The 22,691-nt window shown below is 43.6% G+C and overlaps 2 protein-coding genes across 3 annotated transcripts in view; both read left to right on the forward strand.

Moving 5' to 3' along the window:
• LOC101155382 (E3 ubiquitin-protein ligase RNF31) overlaps nucleotides 1-1,162 on the forward strand; it is a 29,171-nt gene extending 28,009 nt beyond the window's left edge. For both annotated transcript variants that reach the window (XM_020710743.3, XM_023964925.2), the window contains one exon: nucleotides 315-1,162. In XM_020710743.3, coding sequence (XP_020566402.1) covers nucleotides 315-365 — 51 coding nt within the window. In that variant the 3' untranslated portion in view covers nucleotides 366-1,162. The remainder of the gene's footprint in view (nucleotides 1-314) is intronic.
• Nucleotides 1,163-6,431: 5,269 nt separating this feature from the next.
• xkr4 (XK related 4) lies at nucleotides 6,432-20,701 on the forward strand. Its single transcript, XM_004078622.5, has 4 exons — nucleotides 6,432-7,543; nucleotides 11,704-11,903; nucleotides 15,150-15,504; nucleotides 18,586-20,701. The coding sequence occupies exons 1-4, from the start codon at nucleotides 6,852-6,854 to the stop codon at nucleotides 19,184-19,186; spliced, it is 1,848 nt and encodes a 615-aa protein (XP_004078670.3). The 5' UTR covers nucleotides 6,432-6,851; the 3' UTR covers nucleotides 19,187-20,701.
• Nucleotides 20,702-22,691: the final 1,990 nt, after the last annotated feature.

The following is a 22,691-nucleotide window of genomic DNA, read 5'->3' on the forward strand; positions in this document are numbered from 1 at the left end:
GTTGAGCTGCAGAACACAACACAGCCTGCATGCATGACAACAAAGAAAGAGTCAAAAACCAGGAAAAAAACAGGCATTTTGCTGAATTATCCAGAGTAGAAACAGACCATTGAAGCTTAGAGGATGATTATTTAGACTCCACCTGGCCCTGACATGATGCAAGCCTGCAGGTGGAGACCAACCTCATGTCATAACTCCAAATCAAACCAACAGCTAATGAATGGGACCCACTCAGAGGGGGTTAACCCACAGTAAAGCCTCAAAAAGGACCTCCACTTTTATTTTTTAACACATTATGTTGTTTTTCTTCGCAGAAACTGATGGATGAAGTCCCGCTGGGTGACAAGGTTCCCCGCAAGAAATAATTGAAAGCCCAGTGTACATATATTCAACACCATTTGAACATTTGTGTGCTTCTATGGAGAGGACACTAACTTCTGTCAAAGCTAGAAGGATCCCAGATTTCTTCATGCCTGTTCATAAAGCACCCAGTGAGAAAGACGTTTTAGTGTTGAATCCCTTTTGGTTGTTTCTTCTACTTGAAACATACATGCTAGCAATACTTCAAGGATTGATTGAAATAATTATGGTCACGTCTGTGACAGTGGGCTGGCCCATCAAAGCCTCCACTAACTGGTCCAATTGATGATGTCATATTGACAGTCAAGGTGATTGTTTTGGGTTTCATTTTTTCTGGAAAGATCAAAAAGTGGGCTCCATGTACCAGAAACGTTTCGCTGTCAGCTGCCAATACAATGCCAGACTTCAGAATTCGCATTTCCTCCTGACCCAACTGAGACCTCAGAGGTGATGAGATTTTTCAAAGTGATGTGATTTTTTTTTGGCTATCTGCAGCCAAAAACTTGTCGATTAAGGCGACACAAGGGAATGCATAAAAAGACAAATATCAAAGATGTCCCATGGGAATCAGCAGATCGGATTGTAGCCTGAAGGGAAAAATCCGGATCAACCAAAGGTCAGCACGGTTGAACGGATCATGGAGAAGAAACAAGTCTGTGGGTCAGCAATGAGGAACGACTGAAATTAGTTTTGGAAGTCTGACTGCTCTACATTACAAACCCCACCCCTCTCCCCCGGTTACTGTCAAATGTGCTGGTCATTTCTCCATGTTATTTTCTTTAATAAAGTTACACACCTGTAAGTCTTCTTATATTTAAGCAGGACCTAAGGATTACACTTTAACCCTAGTCCATTCAAAATGGGGCAGAGGCAGGGCGGTCATCCTCTGATCAGAGTAGAGCAGGTTCTGTTCTGCTTTGCCTGCCAGCCCATCAGTTAGTCTCATTGGACCCCATTTTGCTCCCATTGGTGTGGCTGGCATATAGCATGGCAGCTTTGACGCTTCAACTCCCCATCTCCTCAGTCACATGTTAAATGTGTCCTTGAGCAGGACAAAAGGCTCGTTTAGGCATTCTGAAACACATATTTGAGCTGCAGGGCAGTGGGTGCCAATCATCTTGTTCAAGTTTTATACCCTTTCAACAATTGTGGACAGTATGGAAAGCAAAAAAGATTGTAAAACACTTTAACCAGAGGTGTGATATCTGTCAAAAACACAGCTATGTAGCATATATTTAAAAGAAATACATATTTTATGAGTGTCTTATGATGTCTAAGGAGGCATAACATTGGACATAATTTTTTCTTCCTAAAACATGTGTAAAAGCATTTTTCTACCACTTTCCAAAACACATGCAGAAAAATCACATCTAAAATTGTTTGTCAAAAACATTGAAGTATTTGAATCAAGACCAAAAACTATGTATGTATTTAATTGGGACTGGTTCTGTCGTTAATAGTATAGCCTTTAACAATCTTTTTAGGCAGAAATTGGGTGTTTGAATCCAGCTAGGGAGCAGCAGTCTTTGAACACGCCTGGTCAATTTTTTTCTCTTGGTGACTTCTACTGAATGCAGTTTTTTGAGTTTTTAATTTTAAGCCCTGATCCGATTCAAAGACATTTGCTTTTAAACGGCCTATATCATGCTAAATACTAAGCTTGTCAGAGTAAACTACATCCATATTTATAATATATTACATTTGGCACACTAAAGAAAAAGCCTTTTATTAAATATAATTCATTTTTTCAGCTCATTTTCCAACCTGGAAGTAAGTTTCTCTCCTTGTGGGTGCCGCCCATTTCATGACATCATCGTAGAGTCTGTGTCAGCAGTGTGTCTGTGTTTCTTCCACAAAAACAAACGACATCTGAACATTTACATAGCTGGATGTTCGTATTGTTCATATAAATTAAAAGCATTTAGCCGATCACCGCTAGCTCAACTGAGAAAGTGGGCGTGTTTTTTAGCCTGGGGGCGGGGCTGGCAGCACAGACTCTTCCTGGGAAGGGCGGTTCCTCACTTTTTGATGTCACAATGTGAGACAAGCTCGTTTTCATGGATTCCTCAGAGAGCAGGTTTTCAGAGGAATACTCAGAAGTACATGAATGGCTCAAAACATCACTTTGGGGTTGTTTTTAGTGAGGAATTAACTCTATAAAAGACTTCAAAGCTCAAAAGGTTGATTTATCATGACATAGACCGTTTAAGTATTTGCCGACCGAGTCCCAATCAGATATTTCTCTAAAAGAAAATGTTTAAAAAAAGAAAAAAACTGATCCAAGCTGGTCTGCATTTTAATCGTATTGACATTATTTTATCATTTAACACTTAAACAGAGCACTTCTGTGAAGTAGCTTTAACCATCAAGTAAAATAGTTAAACTATTAACCAGAATAACTATTTACTAGAATAACTAGGTAAAAATGAGTCATGTGAGAAAGTTTGGTGACCGTGGCGTTAGGATCTTCAGAGCTGTTGAACATTTTCGATGAGATGTTTTAGTTGTTTCAAGAGATGATGGGTTTGTTTCGGGGTTTTTTTCCTGGATCCCGCACTTTGCAACCAGTTTTAAACGTTCATGAAAAGAGTTATTGAGCCCGGACGTTTGAATCTGGGAATATCTTGCTAACCTTACAGAACAGTTTTTGGTCTCCGGCTCACGCTAATGTCGTATTCTGCTACGTTTTGCAGCAGTAAAATGTTACGATCCATTCATGATTTGCAGACTTCTGCAAGGCCATCCGTTTGAAATACTGAGCTTGAAATATACAGCGCTGATAAAAAAAAACAAATAAATAAATTCCCAATCAGTGATTGCGAGACAATATCTGATACCAGCCTAGTCTCAAACTACATGATCCGACCCAATTTCTGATTACTTGATCAGATCAGGGCATCCCGTTATCTTTTATTATTAAATCAAAACTTTCAAACCCAAAATGTTTTTTTTTGTTACTGTCAATAATACATCTTTTATGGTTGTCATTAATTAAAGTAACATTGTGTCATAACAAAAACTCTTCAATTCTAATTTTGTTGTGGAAAAACCAAGAATGAACAAATCTTTTGTCTGATAGTCTTAGCTGTGCCATTGTGCTCTGTGTTGTTGTATCTGTTAACAAATAAACTTTCTTCAATAGCCTGTGTTTCCAGGTGATGTGAAAGTTTAAGGCACTTGTAATTAAAATCCTTTGTCATACTGACCAAAGCACAGATCCATTTATGTACAACTTTACAATACATCTCATAAATTGTTCTTTTTTGTTTGTTTTATAAAATGTTTTAATTTGGCTTAATTTCTACAGATATTTTGTTAGACCCCCTATGACAATGAAAAAACAAAAAAATTAAAAAAACATTCCCAGTGGTGTTTTAATTATGATTATGACGTTTATAACCAAAATCCAACAACCTAAATGTCTTAAAAAGCCATATTTCATGTGTATCTGAGGCCTCTGTTTCCAAAATCTCCTCTACATGGGCGTGGCCTTTGGTGCTGAGCTGAGTAGCCCCGCCCTTGACCCCACCTTTCTGCAAGCTGAGTCTTGCACCAGTAAAGAGCTTGACACAAAGGGGGGGGGCACAAACCACAACCGATTGACAGTCTCTATTCTCCAAAGTTTCTCTTTAGCAATGAAGAAACAGAGAAAAGTGAGATATTTTTGGTTCCAAATCGACCCTTTTTAAACAGTGTGTGAAACGACAAAACAAATGTGAACCTGACCCTGCCGTTTACTAAAATGACACACCAGAAAGAACTGTAATAAGTCCATAAAAATGCTTTGAATGACATGAATGTAACCCTTGTGCTGTCCTAGGCACTTTAACATTGGGAGTTGGGTCATCTAGACCCACTAGACAGTGCTGTGAACCTTTTTTCTTCAATGATTTGTGATCTTCACTGGTGTCCATGGATTACATGAAATCTTTCCACCTTTATCCACCTTTGTCATGGTAGGGAGAACACGTCAATGGAAGGGTGGGGTCATCTAAGATAGCACAAGGGTTAAGCTACATTGCAACAGCAACCAGCACTGGCTGTGGCTCAGAATTGATGTGATGCTAGCTCATGCAGATTGTTGGATTTCCTTAAACACCAAATAAAATGAAATGTCATAAAGAAAGTGACTATTTGCACATAGCTTTTGAAATGCAGCCTTGGACGCACTTAAAATGCATTTTGGGAATGCAGCAATGAGTCATCTTCTCTTCTGCCGCACCTGAGCTGATGTGGACGCTGGACGGGGCGGATCAGAGAGTTTGAGCAATGCGCATGCGCCACCGGGCCGTTGTGACATCACAACAGCTCCTTACTTCAAACAAAGTATTTTTGTTGATTGAGTTTGCTTGCCAGAGATTTGAAAAGAGGAATACTCAGAAATGCAAAAATGAAATGATTTTTATTTACTTGAACTAGATGATTCCAATGAAAATCATCAGAGGGAGACTTTAAATATTGATTTATTCAAAATATCAGGGCAGATTTCTAGAATTAGAACAACATTTAACATCTTTATAGTAATAAGGTTAACTTATAGTTATAAGTAAATAATAAAGTAAATAATAAGTCGGTTAGCGCTCTTGCCTGGTTTAGGTCCTGGGGGACCTTTCTGTGTGGAGTTTGGCTGTTCTCCCCGTGAATGCGTGGGTTTTCTCTGGCTTCCTCTCACTGGCCAAAACATGCTTCATAGGTTCATTGGTTTCTCTAATTTGTCTCTAGGAATGAATGTGAGTGTGCATGGGTGTGTGACCCTTCAACAGACTGGCGACCTGTCCAGGAAGTCCCCTGTCTTCGCCCAGGAGTGCCCGGGATAGGCTCCAGCAGCCCCTTGACCCCGAAAGGGACCAAACGGATTAGAAGATGGATGAATTATACTGTAGTCGGCTAAATCCTTGGCTTTTAGTTTTAGATCCATAATTTAACTGTTTTTTGTTCTCATTTATTTTTTAATACTGCATTCATAACCTTTCCATTTTTTTGTAATTAGCTCGTATTTAATTTTTGTATTCTCTCCTGTTAATACATTTTCTTCTTTCTCATTGGATGCAAATCCTCAAAACAGTGATTAGGTGATCCCTACTGATGTTCTACCTCCAGATTGCACTTTGCTGCAGTGCTGTTGATACAATACAGAACTCCCATTGACTCTTCTTGCCTTGCATGGACTTTCAGCCTGAAGGTGCTGCAGGCACCTGGCCAGAGATCTTGCTACATCACTGACAGAGCTGCACCGACCTCTGTGTTTCTGATGAAAGTGAAACTAGCAGCAGGGTGCAACGGTGCAAAAATACTTTTTTTGTATAGTAGGTGTTGGTTTAGCCTAAGTGAATTTATTCTCAATGCACAATATTGAACATGATAGAATGGAAATTGTGATACCCGTTTTGGAACATGATAAAAGCCACTTTTAACACGCATGCATTTAAATTAAGCCCTGCTTAATTTAATTTAAGCAGGGCTTAATTTAAAACATGAGAAAAAAGGTTTTGTCGATGGCCATTACCATATGTTTTATGATTCTTTTTGCTTGCCATATTAGTTGAACAGCTAAGTAAGTGCTTAAATTGGGGCGGCCGTGGTGCACACATAAGACGGTCGACCTCTGTTCAGAAGATTGCAGGCTCGTTTCCCGCCTTGCACGCCCATGTGTCGAAGTGTCCTTGGGCAAGACACCGAAACCCACCTTGCCTCTGGTGGAAGGTTGGCGCCAGTGTTCGACAGAAGCCCTGCCTTCAGTGTGTGAATGTGTGTGTGACTGTAAAGCCTTTTGGGCCTTTAAGGGAGGTCAAAAAGTGCTATACAGGTATACGCCATTTACCATTTAAATTATGAGCCCCTTAAAACGTACAAAAATGTTTTTGCTGTTTTTACACAGCTATGTAGCATAGCATGACCATCCTGAGACAACACAATAAATATCGGGTTTCTTTTTAAAAAAAACTGCGTTTTAGATGCTTATGGCACATTTTCTTGGCATCTCTTGATAGTTTTTGCTTGCCATACAGGTTAGGGGCGGCTTTGAAGGCTCCTCGGTGATAGACGTGTGTGTGTGTGGGGGGGGGGGGCAGAGGGGGGATGATGTCATGGTTTGTAGTCCGCGCATGGAGGAGGAAGATGGTCGCAGCCCTCGTCTTCCTCCGTTCCAGCCTCCATCAGCAGCCTCCCTGGCGTTTTCCTTTGTAAGAAGAAGGATGCCATCGCGCGCGCCGCATCCCTCCTGACGGATGCCGGTCAGATCATCGTCCGCTGCGGGTAAACCGTGACATGGAGCGGCTCCTCAGATGCAGCATTTGACTGAGCTCGGTCCGGCTGTCGGTCCTTCTTGGATGCTATGAGCAGACGGCAGCGTGGAAGAGCTAGTTCCTTCCAGAAAGGAGAAGGAGGACTAGGAGACAAGTCGTAGGGAGTCGCCTGAGAGCGGCGGGAGCAGCTGGTGGTGGGAGGTGGGGGAGCGGATCGGCAGCACTCCCGTTTTCCAGATTCAAACCATGGCAGCTAAGTCGGACGGGGTGCTGAAGATGAAGAAGAGCGACGTGGCCTTCACCCCGCTGCAAAACTCGGAGCACTCGGGCTCGGTGCAGGGGCTCCACCCGGGCGAGCAGCCCGACTCCGCGTGCGCGGACGGAGACTTCATCAACGGGGAATCGCGGTGCTGCGGCGGGGTGGGCTCGAACTCGACCTGCCTCCGCCTGGGCGCGGAGCTGCAGCAGTATTCTCTGTGGGACTGCCTGTGGATCCTCGCTGCGGTGGCCGTGTACGTGGCCGACGTGGGCACCGACGTGTGGCTGTCGGTGGACTACTTCCTCCATGGCGACTACTGGTGGTTCAGCCTGACGCTCTTCTTTGTCATGCTGGGCTCGTTCTCGGTGCAGCTGTTCAGCTTCAGGTGGTTCGTCCACGACTTCAGCACCGAGGACAGCGCTGAGTCCGCCGCGGATTGCTTCCACGTGGACGGGAAGAAGCTCCTCAGCGGCTCGGCCTCTCACGGAGACGTTACCGCGCAGCAGCATCCGGGCGCGCCGCAGAGGCAGGCGTCGACCGCCAGCAAGAACACCGCGAGCAACAGCACCGCGAGCGCCGCGCTGGGCGGGAGAGGCACGAGGCGCTCGCGCCACTACACCTTCTGCATCTGGTTCGGCCAGTCCGTCATTCACATCCTGCAACTGGGTCAGATATGGAGGTAAGACCCGGACCGAAGCTTCTGAGACCTTTCAGTCAGTTCAGGTCTAGAAGTCCACTGACTGAGTAGAAGGTCTTTTGAAGAAACATCTGGAACACCAAACGAAGCAAATAATAGTAATAATGTGACCGTTAACGTCCAAACTTGATCATTCCAGTCAAGCCAAAGTATGACATCAAATTATCTTGTAATTATCCATAAGAAACTGGGTAACCATAGGTAGAAGACTAACTGAGAGAACGTAGACGAAGAGCATCTAAAGGGACTGGATGAAGTTTGGGAAGGCAAGAAAGAGACAAAAACAGGAACTTCTGTTATGAGACTAGAAAGACCGTGAGACAAAATGATCTGTGAGAGATAGACAAAAAAAAAAAAACTGCAAAGTGAGGAGGGAAAATAGTTCATCCTAAAGGCAACACTTGTAGTTTAGGTTGATAGCAGCCATAACTAACAACCTGGGCTCAGGGTCCCACAGCGTAATCATATCTGTTTGCTTTATCAGAAAGAAAAGTCTGAAGTCTTCATGACAGATAGAGGCTGCCTGAATGGAAGATTGAGAAAGTAAAAAAACTCCGCAACATTTTCCCTTGTCTTCTGAGCTTTGTCCTGCACTATCACGCCTTAACACTAGGAAGCAGTAAAGGTTCTAACACTTGCATGGTTACTCATGTTAAATGGAGAAAAGGTGGTCTTTGTTTCGCACTGATTTCTGCATGGATCCTCTTTGTTACAACTGTTTTTCCTGCTGAACTGTAACCCTAACTGAAGGCTGCAGGCTGAGCCATGGCGTCCAGCCTGGAAAACCCCAATCTGACTGTGAATGATGACAGTCCACCCAAACACCAACTAATCCTAAACTCTGCGGGTGGTAGTACAGACTTGGGTGTTTTGGTGTGTGAATTTCAGGCTGCTGTGCTTCTGAATGAGTGCAGCTGTATAAGGATTTGTGTTGGAGGGTATTGGGAAGGCTTCGTATCTTTATTGTCAGAGTGTTTTGTTGGTTTCCTGTGTGTCACATTCACAGAGTTTGAATACTAAAGTGAAACTGACCTTCCTGCATTTGGGCATTCCCTTCTCATTGCATTACAACTATGACGGACCTGGCAGGATGAGTTGATTTCTTCAGTGTTCCCCTGCTGTCTGTCAGAGGAGAGCCACAGCAGGATGGTTTTTCTTCAACGGTTTAGGATTTGTGCAACTGTATTTCAGGCATTCAGGAGCTACACTGGTGCTTAGCTCAGCTGCAGAATTCCTCATCTTCTACCAAGCAGGTTAGACTTGGTTCTCTTAAACCCTTTGATGGTTCGCTGAGGACTGCCACGCCTTCCTTACCTAATGCCAACTGCACTTGGACTTCAACCCAAGCAAGCTTTGCTCAGAACAATGTTAGGTGGCATTTGCTGTGAGTTTCCTCATGGGCAAAAGTGGGTGAAGGAGACTAGCCGAGTGGGAGAAATGCAGATCATTGTTGCTCCATTCAGGTGTTTTGCACGTTAACATCAGATCACCCTCGTACCAGAGTCAAGTGCAAAACCAGCGGACAGGAGGCACACTTGCAGCTCTGCTAACTCCTCTTCCTGAGCTGTAAACATACAGTGATCATGGCCACAACTCTGTGATGTCATCACACAGTTTCCTTTGTTTACACATGTCATAACTTGTGTTTGATTATTATCAACCTGCCTTAGCAGCTCCGAGGCCTAGAAAATCCTAATGCAGGACTTATATTAACAAAGTTTTGCATTATAATTGATACATCTTTCCATGGGTTTCTATAGTCATTGCATGTCTCAAGCCCATATAAAACTGCAGTAGCTTTAAATGAGGCTGATAAGAAGAAGGCTCATATTTCTGTACTTTAGGAACCTGCAGGATGGCAAACTGTGTGAAAGAATCCCTGCAGGACTGAAATTTAAAAGAGAGACAGCAGCACTAAGAAGCGAGACAGATGAGCGGACCTCCTGACCTTTACATCAAAGACTCTGAGAAAACATCAAGGAAGACCTGCATCCAAAGTGTTTCAAGAGCGAGGACATTATTTTGTAAATTCAGCAGGAATCTTGATTGCAGATCCTGCATTCATCCACCATTTTTACTGTAGCAGTTCTTTTCCAGGCAGCAAAACATTCATCAACAGAAAACGGGAACGTATCTGACAGACAGTGAAACTTTCAAATGTAATCATTTCCATCTGTGAAGAGCAGGGAGCTGAACTGGGCAAAGAAACTCAACAAACCAGTTTAGGAAGAACTTGAAACCGTCGCAGTACTTGTGTTCAGGGGGAGAGGCAAGGTGGGATTTTACTGACAGAGTTCACTCAATAGGAGAAGGGAATCGGCAGACTGTTCCATGAGTGTAGTGTTACCCGGAACGAACGCCACAGCTGCTCGACAGGCTTGTGATGTCCAGCTGTGAAGTTAACAGCTCTCAAAACAGTGAGACGAGAGCCCAACCCCAACCAACCATTCGGTGATGGCATCCAGTTCCACCTCCATTGAGCTGCAACAGCCGCGGTCCGTTGGTCAGACCGTTACTGTGCTTGTGTGCATTCATAAACTGCAGACTTTGACCGTCAGAACTCTAAAAGGTAGACTGTCATTCACATGGTGAGTAGTTCATGTGATTTAATCTGTTTGTGTCCCCTCATTCTTATTCTTTTACAGTTTGACTGACCCTCGCTTTTCCTGGAGATTAGTTCCTGCCTGTTAGAGGTCCTTGTATGGACTTAAAGTGTTAGTTTTTCCAAACATTATCAATAAAAAAAAACAATAATTTCTGGACAGAGCAAGAAGAAGAAAAACTGTTATCTTGAAAAACAAAATCAACTGAAGTTCAATTCATTCAAGTCTAGTTTATTTTAAGATGCATTTTGGTGAATAAGTCGGCACATTTTGTAAAATTGATCCTGATCACATTTGTTTTAATTATACAAATGAATGCAGTGCTACTAAGACATTCTTGTTTGTTTTTCATATTTTAACAGATGTTATGTTTTTAATGGAAACTATTTTAGGCTCCCAACAAAAGTTTCTGTTCTGTTTAACATTATCTGTTATGACTTTTTCTTTAAGTATTTGTTTGATTCACAGATTATATTTTATAGAAATGTATTCAAACAAAAGCATGTTTTTTTACAATATGTAGTTTCTTTTTTTTGTAGTTAATTAAATGATGTCTTTTTTGTAGAAAATTATTTTGGTTCCAGCACAAATTCCTGAGGGACTCCACACCTCAGGCCCCACCCACCTTTTGTTGCCACAGCCAATCATCTTCCTCCATGTAACCCTGTCTTCTGCCTCCTCTAACAGCAGCTACCTTCATGTCTTCCTTCTCTGCATCCAGAATCCTCCTCTCTGGTCTTCCTCTAGACATCTTGCAGCTCTAGACTCCTTCTACCGATACCGTCTCTCCTCTGGACGTGTCTGAACCATCTCAGTCTGACTTTATCTCCACAACCTCTAACATGTGTCTGTCCCTCTGATGTCCTCATTCCTGATCCATCCTGGTTCCTCCCATAGAGAACCTCAGCATCTTCATCTCTGCTACCTGCAGCTCTGCTTCCTGTCTTTTCCTCAGTGTCTCTATAGGCCCAACAACACGGCTTTTATATCTTCAGAAATGATGACTTGTGCCAGAACTCTCTGAGAGAACAAATGAACACATGATGTGAACAGAGCAGGTCGGCAGAGAGGCTTTTTCTGCATTTATGCACACTTTTAATTTTTTTCTTAAAGATTTTTCTTTAGTCCTAACTCCTGCTGCCTGTCTGCCCTCACATTTCCTAGCATGTGCATGCACAGGTGTGCAAATACTGACCTAACAAGCATGCTGGTGTTCAGAAGCATTCCAAGAATTGCTGAGTAAAGCTGCACAGACCAGAGGAAGCTTTCCATCATCGTTTTCGTAGAGTTTCTATGAAGGCACGTGAGAGGCTAGGAGACTCCACTTTTAACCCAGTCTGATCCCTGACGGTCTCTGAGTCCTATCGGGGTGGAGATTGGCAACCAAAGCTCTAAAGACATTTCTGTGTCAGAGTTTCTCCTGCTGTAAACAAAGCTGCCTGCGATTCCTCAGACTTTCACGGTTCATCTGCTCTTGGTTTGATCAGAAAAGCTCTTCGTTGTTTCCTGTTTGACCGTCCTCTCTGCCGTGTCCCTCAGGTACCTTCGCACCATCTACCTGGGCGTGCGGAGCCGGCAGAGTGCAGAGTCTGAGCGCTGGCGCTGGCACTGGAAGATGGTGTACGAGTTTGCAGACGTGAGCATGCTTCATCTGCTGGCCACCTTTCTGGAGAGCGCTCCCCAGCTGGTTCTGCAGCTTTGCATCATCATTCAAACGCACAAGCTGCAGGCTGTTCAAGGTAACACAACTGTGCGCACACACAACCCCCAGTTTGTTCAGTTAGAGATCAAAGCTGTTCACCTGTGACTTCATCTTCTGCTACAGCAGCTGTTCTCCATGAAAAGCTCCAGATGTTTTATTTTTGTTGCAAATCTGCTCAGTTGTGTCTGAATTTTAAAATGTTGCTCAAAAACTCCAGCTCTTAAATTTCTTTTAAATTAATGCATAAAGGGGGGCGTTTATGAGCTAAAAGGGACCACAGGGGGCCATAGTATGCCCCCAAGGGGTCTGCTTTTTTTAAAATCTCCATTTTAATCCATTTACTGTATATTGAATTATATATGACAGTTATATATGTAGTTCTGCCTTCCTTCCACAGAACAGCATGCAGGTCATAGTGGGAGGGGCACTTTCTAAAAGCCCACAGAGCCCGTCAAAGGGGAAATGATTTTAACATAATATAACTCTGAACGTAACTTAAAAAAATAGGTAAATTGGATCAGTGCAAAAAGAAGATTAGTTCTGCTGCTCCTATTCCTTCTTTTTTCAGACCCTACTGTGTTAGGGTTGTTCACTTGTTTGGTGTAACAGTGGTGTTTTTGGTCATTTTTGAAGTCGTCCCCTGTCAGTCACTCCAGGTTCATGCTAAAATTCATCCACAGCTGTCTTCGTTTCTGTTAATTATACTCAGCTCTATTTAAGTTTCTGGTTTTCAGTTCCTCATTGTCAGCTCATCAGCTTTGTTACCCTTCAGTTGCTTCCTTTAGTGATGAAGATGAAGGCTTGAACTTTGAGAGTTTGAGAACTTACTCCAATAAAAACGATTTTTTACATGTTATTGTATTATTTTTCTCATGATGGAGGACATATTTATAATAATTCAAGATTAAAACTGCATTTCTAAGTATTATTTTTTCAAATTGTGACGGATCAGGAACAGGTAAAAAAATGTCGTTTGAAACAGCTCTCACTTGTGACAAGGAAGCTGGAATGGGTGAGCCAAAATCCCCCTGCTCCGCTCCATCAGAATCAGAATCAGAATCTTTTATTATCATTCTGCAGTGCACAATGAAATTTTTTCCAGCAACTCTCTTCCAACAATATAAAAAGGTAGAATAAAATAAAATAAGGATATGGAGCTATATAAGACATAAATACTGTACAGTAGAGTGAGTCGAGTTGTGGGAGAGGTCCTCCCACAATCTCCTGTGCGGTTTTCACCACCCGGGCCAAGTCCTTCCTGTCTTGAGCGGTGCAGCTCCCGTACCACACCGTAGCACTCAGACAGAGGATGTTCCCTATGGTGGCTCTGTAGAAGTTCCCCAGAAGTTGAGATGAAAGTCCAGTCCTTTCAAGCTTCCTGAGAAAGAATAGTCTCTGCTGAGCCTTCTTCACCAGGTGGGATGTGTGCAGCGACCAGGTGAGGTCAGATGTGATGTGGCTCCCCAGGAACTTGATGTGGTCCACCCGCTCCACCTCCTCCCCGTTAATGAGGAGGGGGGGGGGGGGGGGGGTGTACCACCTTTCTAGTCCTTCTAAAATCCACAATGATCTCTTTGGTCTTGGAGGTGTTCAGGATGAGGTTGTTGTCAGCGCACCACCCTGTTAGGTGCTTAACTTCCTCTCTGTAGTGAGTCTCATCATTGTTGGATATGAGACCCACTACGGTGGTGTCGTCGGCGAACTTTAAAACCAGGTTTGTCGGATGAATAGCGGAGCAGTCGTGGGTGAACAGAGTGAAGAGGGCGGGGCTGAGGACACACCCCTGTGGTGTTCCTGTGCTCAGGATCAGAGTGGATGATGCTGAGTCCCCGATTCTCACCACTTGGGGCCTGTTGGTGAGAAAGTCTTTGATCCAGAGGCACAGGGAGGCAGGCCTCTGTCTGCAAGTGGATTCCGATGGATCCACTTGCAGACAAATAGATCCCTGATCGTCTTTGTTTTTCTCGTCTGAGCTGGAATCTGGATCTAAACTGTAAAACTGGATTGCTCGCCATTTCTATTACACCGCTAATGTCAGGCCCGGGGGTGTGAGAGGCTGTAAGCCAATGGGAGAGAGTGCAAAGAAAGGAATGATGAGATATCAGTGGAGTTTACTTCCGTGTCAACAGTCCCGCCCACAACTCAGAGGCATCAGAATTTCTAATGAACTCCTGCCGTTCTGCAGAAACTATGTCCTAGAAAACAACACAGGTTTTTTGATTTGGACTAAAAACGGCATCATCATCATTGAAAGACCACTGGGAACGTTTGGGAAATAGATCAGAAGATGATCCAAATGGGACTTCATGAATCAGTCACATGGCATAGCCAGGGCAGCGAAGCTTCAAACGTCATCATTTCCGCTCCTCCAGTACGCGACACGCCTCGCAGCCTCAGTGCAGAATGTCACATCACAAGTTCCCTCGGTTTAAATCAAATCAATCTATATTCATAAAGCACTTTTCATACAAAAAGTAACACAAAGGGCTGTACACCAAAATAATTATTATATACACTAAGTCTATCCATTTTCTTAACCTGCTGTATCCCTTTTGAGGTCACGTGTTGCTAGAGCCTGTCCGGGTACTGGTGGGCGAAGGTGGGCTACACACCGGACAGGTCACCAGTGTGACGAAGGGCAAACAATCACTCCCAGTGGTTACTCTAAAGCAGGTGTGTCAGAATTCAGGCCTCGAGGGCCAGTGTCCAACATTTTTTTCCTGTTTTTAGCTCCTTCTTGACTAAACACACCTGATCCAGGTAATCAGCAGGAGAATAGGCAGGATTTCTGGAAAACCAGGAGGAGGCTGGCCCTCGAGGCCTGGAGTTTGACACCCCTGCTTTATAGTAACCACTGCCAGTCAACCTATGGAGGAGTAAGACAGAGCGTCTGTAAAAAGTTCACATGCACGGGGAGATCATGTAAATTCCACAAAGAAAGGACCCAGACAGGATTTGAACCTGTGAGGCCAGAGTTATAAGCTTCTGCCACTAAGCCTGCTTTCCTCCGTGTTGGGTCCTACACCCCCAGTTCCTCACATACTGACTGCAGGAATTGGTTACCATTTTCTTCCACCCTTACACAAGTTCTCTCATGAATAACAGAGTTGGTTTCCCTTTTGTTCTTTTTTCAATATTTTTCTTGGTTTCATGCTCGTGGCTTAGATCTGACTCAGACCTGTGGTGTGGGTGCTGAAGTTCCACTTCGGCCTCCAGCTTCATCCAGTCCTGTGAGAGCCACTGAGGAGCAGGTCTCTGATGCTAGTGTCTGTTTGTGTTGTAGGGATGACAGCAGCAGCCTCTCTGGTCTCTCTTGCCTGGGCGCTGGCCTCCTACCAGAAATCCCTGCGAGACTCTCGAGATGACAAGAAACCCGTCAGCTACCTTGCCGTCATCATCCAGTTCTGCTGGCACTTCTTCACCATTGCAGCCAGAGTCATCACCTTCGCTTTGTTCGCCTCCGTGTTCCAACTGTACTTTGGCATCTTCATTGTCCTGCACTGGTGCATCATGACCTTCTGGATCGTCCACTGTGAGACTGATTTCTGCATCAGCAAATGGGAGGAGATTGTTTTTGACATGGTTGTTGGAATCATCTATATTTTCTCCTGGTTTAATGTGAAGGAAGGACGGACAAGGTAAGGCCAAGATCCCCTTCTAACTTCTTTCAATCAATATTTGTTCATCTACAGACCTCAAAGATGATAGCATATTTGAATTCCAGTCTTTTCAAAGAACTTGACATTGTTCAGTTTTTCTTCTCATTCATGATAAATATTCTGAGTCACATCGGCCACCATGACTGTAGTGGTCCAGGAAGCTCTTAGCTCTCTTAGATGTTTTGTAAATTTGAGGTTAGTGGCGTGTTTTAGACCCCCACCGCCCCTCCCGGTTTATCTGAAACTGTGCCATACTCAAGTGAGATCTGAGATCTCTGCATCAAATGTGGCGCTAACGTCTAGTTGGCCCTAACTCTAACCAGCTTGTTGGAACATGTCAATCAAGGTTAAGAGAAAAATCAGAGAAAGAGCTTGGAAAACAACAAGAATCCTCCAAGGGAGAAGTCTGAACCGACTGAACCTCCCCCAGATCACACTGCCACTGCCCACGGCCTACCTTGCTTTTTATTTTCAATTTTTTTGGCCCGTTTTCTCGTGATTTCTTATCAGGAGAAAATGTGTTTTTTCTCGTGATAACAGAACACACCCCTACTGACATGCAGTCCTTCCAGCACGTTTCATGCATCATTCTGTAAGCATGGTAACTGCCCGATCCACACATTTAGTCGCTGATGACATTGACAACCACCGCAGCATCACTGAACTGCAGCCGCCTGCGCAGCTGCAGCCAGGCCAAGCATCTCCTCAAATGACGACGACCGATTTGGGTGGGCGCTGTTTATGACCACGAACGAGTAATCAATTATAAATCAATCAATTCTTCTGGTGTTCTACAATTTCTCTGGCCACCTGCTTTGCTTTGCTGCGGATTATAGAACAAGGAAAGAAGGACTGTAAAGTTCGGCTGGACCTCATAAGAGTCAGAGATGGCCTTTTCTGTTAGACCTTTTAATGCCGATTTAATCAGTTGCTGTAGGCCACAACCACGGCAGACACAGCAGTAACAACTATTGACGCTTCCATTCATTCATTCAACATTCATTCCATTCATTCCAACACCCCCCTTATATTCTCTTGCTCCTCCAGCCCCCATCCACTCCCACTTAATCACATTCATCTCTCATAAAGTGCACCAAGCTGAACCCAGAAGGGTAGCAACACAATAACACTAACACTACTCTATATTCATCCTTATCTCGAGATAACAAAATGTGTTATCTTGTGAAAACTTTAGTTTATTTTTGTTTAACCTTTATTTTAGCCTGGGCGTCAGTTGAGAACTGATTCTCATTTACAATGATGACCTAGCATCTACGATCTCGATACCACGAGAAAACGTGATAGCAGATGTCATTATCACAAGAAAACAGGCAAAACCAAAAAGCAAGGAAGGCCGTTCTCGGCTTCTGTAGTAAGAGAATGAACCCTAACCATGACTGCTTAGCCCAGTGCTTCTCAAATAGTGGGGCGCGCCCCCAGGGGGGGGCACGAAGCGATGCCAGGGGGGGCGCGCGGTGGTGGCGGTTTTAGGCACAGGTTTGTCCGGTGCGCAAATTTAACGTGGGGGCAGCGGTGACAGCGGCTCAGTGCTTGGAAAATAATCTGGTCCACTATTCGGTTCCTATTGTCTGTTCTGTCTGTCCGCGGCTGCGCGAGTGAGAACGAAAGGGGAGGGGTGGTGTGGGCCCTGTCTGCCAGGGGAATCGGGGCACGCGGACCACTGCTACCGCTGCCTGTTGCCCAAGATCACCGCTGCCCTTAGATTCCTAAGCTCATGCTAACAATGTCATTCTTTATGAACTATTGTAGACATTTTGATGACGTGTCTTTATTTTCCATCCATGTTTTCTTTGTCTGCCTGTGGTTTAGTTAGTGTCAGACAGACATAAAGACAGCAGGTAATGCAGGAAAACAGCTGCACTTTTATGAGATCAGAAATAAACAATCCGTCATTTAGAAAACAAAAATCAGCACGTTTTTACCTATTTCTTCAGACTAAAAACGTTAAATATATTGGTGCTGCTGTGTTAATGTTTCAGATCAATTTAGATTTAATATTATTTATTGATTGAATTATTTTTTTCAGCATCAAATGGTTCAGTTGGTCAAAATGTTTCTAGTTTAAATAAGGAATGACAGATTTTTTTTATTTCAGGTACTTTCAGCTTCTTTTCTGTTTTAGACTAGAACAGGGTTTCTGTGGCTAAATAAAGTTAATATTTGTTGAAAGTGGATTTATTTTGCTTTTTTCTTTTGTTAGTGTTAAAAGATACAATTTTAGGTATACAAATTTTATAGATACTGACCTGATGTATTGTCACCGCGCGAGTGTGTCTGTGTGTGTGTGTGTGTGTGGGGGGGGGGGTTATGGGGGGGGGGGTCAGGGGGGGCGCGAAACATTTTCTTTTCCTAGGGGGGGCCTGGCAAAAAATAATTGAGAAGCACTGGCTTAGCCTCAGAAACAACAACCCGGCTAAGTTACTAGTTAGCATTGTGCCACCCAATATTTCCAAGGAAACAATCAAACTACTTCTATTTTCTGGTTTTGCAGCAGCTTCCAAATACTTTAACGTGTGCGTCCATCATTGAGGTCAATGTGCTAAAAACAGAAGCACCAGAAAGACACAAACATATCTCTTTGATATGAATGAAGACTGTCTACTGAACTCTACATACGGGACATCCTCATCCCTTCAAATTTTAGACTTCTTGGTATTTTGTTGCTTTAAAGTTACACCTGTTATGATCATAAATTAAAGGACATAAACTAATATGTTTAGGAGCATGGAAATGTGCATTTGACTGCCAGAATGTCTTTAACCCTTGTGCTATCATAGGCACCTTAACGTTGGGAGTGGGGTCATCTAGACCCACTAGACAGTGCACTAAACCTCTTTTCTTCATTGACATGTGATCTTCACTGGTGTCCATGGATTAAATGAAATCCTCTCCACCTTTATCCACCTTTGTCATGGTAGGGATAAGACGTCAATGTAAGGATCGGGTCATCTGGACCCCATAGGACAGCACAAGGGTTAAAGCCTCTGTTTTCATGTAGAACCAACATCTGATGTCAGTACGTCTCGTCTATCTGTGCAGGTGTCGACTTTTCATCTACTACTTTGTGATCCTAGTGGAGAACGCCGCGCTCAGCGCGCTGTGGTATCTGTACCGGATACCGAAGACCACAGACGCCTTTGCAGTCCCAGCACTATGTGTCATTTTCAGCAGCTTCTTGACTGGTGTGGTGTTCCTGCTCATGTACTATGCTTTCTTCCATCCCAACGGGCCTCGCTTTGGACGCTCCCCAAGTGGCCAGGGACTTAATCTGGATCCAACTGCTCAGTTCGCCACCTTACCCTCTGAGGGCGCCACTAACTCATTGCGCTCCAGCCGAGGTGCCAGCTCTACTCTGGAGCGTGACGCGGGAAAGTATTCTGAGCGTGACGGCTGCATGCCCGTGTTTCAGGTCAGGCCAACAGTCCCATCCACGCCATCTTCACGTGCTCCCCGTTTAGAAGAGACGGTCATTAAAATTGACTTGTGTCGGAACCGTTACCCCGCCTGGGAGCGCCATGTTCTGGACCGCGGTATACGTAAAGCAATCCTGGCTGTGGAGTGTTCAGTGACCCCTCCTCGTCTGCAGTACAAAGACGATGCTCTGGTGCAGGAGCGATTGGAATATGAGACCACATTGTAGGTCCTTAGAGCTGGGCAGCAGCAGACGCTCTTCTAAGTTCCCCAAACAGACACTGAGACGAGATTGTTTCCACTATCAGTCTAATTTTTATTCCAGTGAAGTTTTTTCCCTTATTCTTCTCCTAACATCATCACCCCATCCCCCCCAACACAGCACAACTTCAGCTGACATCCTAAGATGTTGTGAGGCGGCACACAGGGTGCTGTTAATTTTGTCTCCACTCATCAGGATATTCTTGGTCAATATGGAGTGCACACGGCAATGACACTTCTATGAGGGTGTTCATAATGAAGCAAGAGCACAAAAGATGCCTAAACCTAAATGGTTCCAGTGTGATCCAGAATGGAAAGTAGTTCTAAACGATTCACACTAAAACTCATGTTTGAGCATAAACAAATTCTGCTACTGTGGAAAAGTGCTGACAGGAAGTTCCCCAGCAGACAGGGCACACAGGCATTTCCTTCAGAACAACACATACTTAGTGCCAAACGGGTTTCTGGGAAAACTCTTCTTTGCATTCTGAGATGGAGAGCAGCTCTTCAGATTCTTACCTTTTATTCTGTCTGGATGGAAACTGAAAGATTAGGTGGAGTTCAACTGACTGACAAAAGTTGGTCAAAATTGCTTTTTTTTAACCCACTATTTCTGTTTTAAGAAGCTAAAATAAAGTAAACCAGCCTAAATGGAGGAAGAGAGCTGGCCAGCGTGGATGACATTTGCTGTAATGTTGATCTGTGGTCTTTCATCCACAACAGAACAAGTCAAAAGCTCACAAATGCCAAGAAAAACCTCTGCTTAGCTGTCTGCGGTCCATCCCTGTGCGCTTGGCCGTGCTTTGGTGCTGTTGAAACTGACGGCTGCTTGTCCATGGAGAAGAATACGTGAATCCAGAAGAAGTGACAGGATGAAGAACAAGAACAGAAAGCCTGAACTACGCAGCAGGAAGTGCAGTTCACTGCATTTTTCTTATTCAGAGACAAAGTGGAGGGCACTGAAGTCATCTTAACTCTGTGTGTGGTAACTGTGTTTGTATTGAGAACATTGTGTGTGTGTGTGAGTGTGTGTGAGAGTGCATATGTTTTTGTTTAGCTGTAAGGACCTTCCCTAAAGGTTGAGCAACATTGTGAACATTTAGCGTGTTCCTTGGAACTTTAAAGACGTCTTTTAGGGATACGACTTTGTTTAGGGGTTGGGATTAGAACTGGGGTTTTGTTAGGGTGGATTTGCAATAGTTGACATTAGGCTTAGATGTAGACGGGAAAGGAAAAGCCTCACAGCGGTAGACAGACCAGCATGTGTGTTTGTAAGTATATACTTGGCTACTGAAATTGGCTATTTACTCTCAACATTTGGTAATACCATATATCCACGTCCCTTATTTAGAAATATGTTGTATTAATTTTGTGATATTTTTAACAAAGTTAAGCATCAGGCCACGCGGCACATGTCCTCTCTGGAAACTAAATGCAGTCCTTCAGGACCAGAAACTACAGGCTTGAAGCATCAATACTAAAATACAGAACCAGAAAGTCTACGGTCTGCAACAGTTTTAATATTTGGGCTGAGCCAGGCTAAGCAACACCAAGCAAGGAAAAGTAAAGCTCATAAAGACTAAAAATGCTTGGCCAAAGCTGACTAAGGCTAATTAAGCCTAAGCAAGGCTGAACAATGTTAGTCTTCACACATATCTTGACAAGTTCAGACAAGACTGAGAGAAGTCGGGGAAGCATTGACATGGCTGGACAAGACTAAGCAAAGCTAACTAGTTTGCCCGTTGCTTGGGCAAGGATAGGCAGGGCCAAGCAACATTAGTTAAGGTTAACCAAGGCCAATTAAGGCTAAAGGCTGTGTCACTTAGCCACCTTTGCACATATAACACGGATGAAAATTGGTCACACATAAAAAAAGTGAGAAAAGTTGTGGTCTTTACTTGAAATTTTCACAGATATTTCACGGATGAACCACGTTTAAACCATGGAAGAAGTACGGATAAACCACGCAAAGAACATGCAAATCAACGTTGAACATAAACGCCTGATTATTGTGCTGTTTATATGCAATTCATTACTAATATATGTGTCAATTACGTCATTTGTATGTGATATGTACGCCGTATACGGGGATATAAAAGTTATATTGGTGGTTCATGCATGGAAAGTCTGTTAGACATATGTGGAACAGTCATAAAAAAACACAAATATGTGAATGCATCTTGCAAAAATCATGCACAGTTGCATTAGATTTACGTACTAATTACATATAAGCTACATGAAATACGCACAAACTGCATAATTCTCAAACGACCCAAAATTTTGAACAGCTTAAAACTGAATTCTTGTAAAGACGCGTTGGCCAGAATCCTCAACAGACCTCTGCGCACATTGACAGATGACGAACACAAGAAACACTTATGAATGACGTACTGTATATCGCGCAGGGATCATGAAAGACCGACATTTCATACATGGAAAATGCACAAAATGTACATAGTGGCTGTGTGACACGGCCTAAGCAAGACCAGGGACGACTGAAGAAGGCCAGTTAAGGCTAAAACTTGTTGATTTTTCCATTACACCAGTGCCCAACTTTAACATGTCCAGTAAAATGGCATTAATAAACATCTACCTTGTCTTCCGCTGTTTTTTGCGAACAAGGTAGAACCAAGGCCACTGGTCCTCCATCAATCCTGCCTATGCTGACTCTGGGCAGTTAGAACCGTCAGGAGGAGGAACCAAATATCAAGACCACAGCACAGTGAGCCTTTAGTGGAAATTCTTTAAACCAAACTAAGCAGAGCTAAATTGCTACTAATAAAAATGCATCATAAGTAAAAGTGGGGAAAAATGAATAAGACCTGCGTTTCTAACGTTTAGCTCTAGATGCTGTGATATGCTTTTTGTTTTTGAGTCAAATTGTTATAACCATTATCCAGCCTCAGTTTTGGACGGCTTGTTGGAGTTAGGCTGTCCAAAATCTTAAAGTCTTTCTGTGTGCAACTACTCTTGTTTTTGTTGCATCACAACCTTGGAGAACATTGACCAAAGTTTAAAACCGTTGAGGAAAAATAGCTGAAGAAGGCACAGAGCGGATTTTTTTTTACCTTGTCTTATAAGGAAATCATCCACAATTGCTCCCCACCAGACCATTAACAACAAGTTCATCTACCGAGTCTTCGCCCTACAGGTGACAATGGGCCTGGCAGGCAACGGTGACATTGCAACTTAAGTTAGCATGTTAAGTAAAACATAACGTGTGCTCTAAAAGCAAGCACACTATGCAACAGGACAAAATATAAATACCACGTAGTATAAGACTGCAGGATAGAGTAGCGCTCATGGCTATTCAGCCAAGGTTCTGCAAAGCTGAGCAAGGCCAGTTAAAGATAGGCAAGTCTGGCTAAGGCAGGCCCAGCCAGGCAAGGGTGCACAAGGCAAGGTAAGGCAGAACAAGAACCACTGAGTAAGCAAACTTGATCAACAATTAGGACAAGTTAGGTTAACTGAGA

Source organism: Oryzias latipes, chromosome 17, assembly GCF_053564925.1.
Source record: "Oryzias latipes strain Hd-rR chromosome 17, Olatipes_Hd-rR_3.1".
In the NCBI taxonomy this organism is placed as follows: Eukaryota; Metazoa; Chordata; class Actinopteri; order Beloniformes; family Adrianichthyidae; genus Oryzias; species Oryzias latipes.

Excerpts from the sequence above, each read along its gene's own strand:
- xkr4 (XM_004078622.5), top strand. The coding sequence starts at position 6,852 with ATGGCAGCTAAGTCGGACGGGGTGCTGAAGATGAAGAAGAGCGACGTG. Across the intron at positions 7,544-11,703 it reads CAACTGGGTCAGATATGGAG|GTACCTTCGCACCATCTACC; the intron begins GTAAGACCCGGA and ends CGTGTCCCTCAG. Across the intron at positions 15,505-18,585 it reads GTGAAGGAAGGACGGACAAG|GTGTCGACTTTTCATCTACT; the intron begins GTAAGGCCAAGA and ends CTATCTGTGCAG.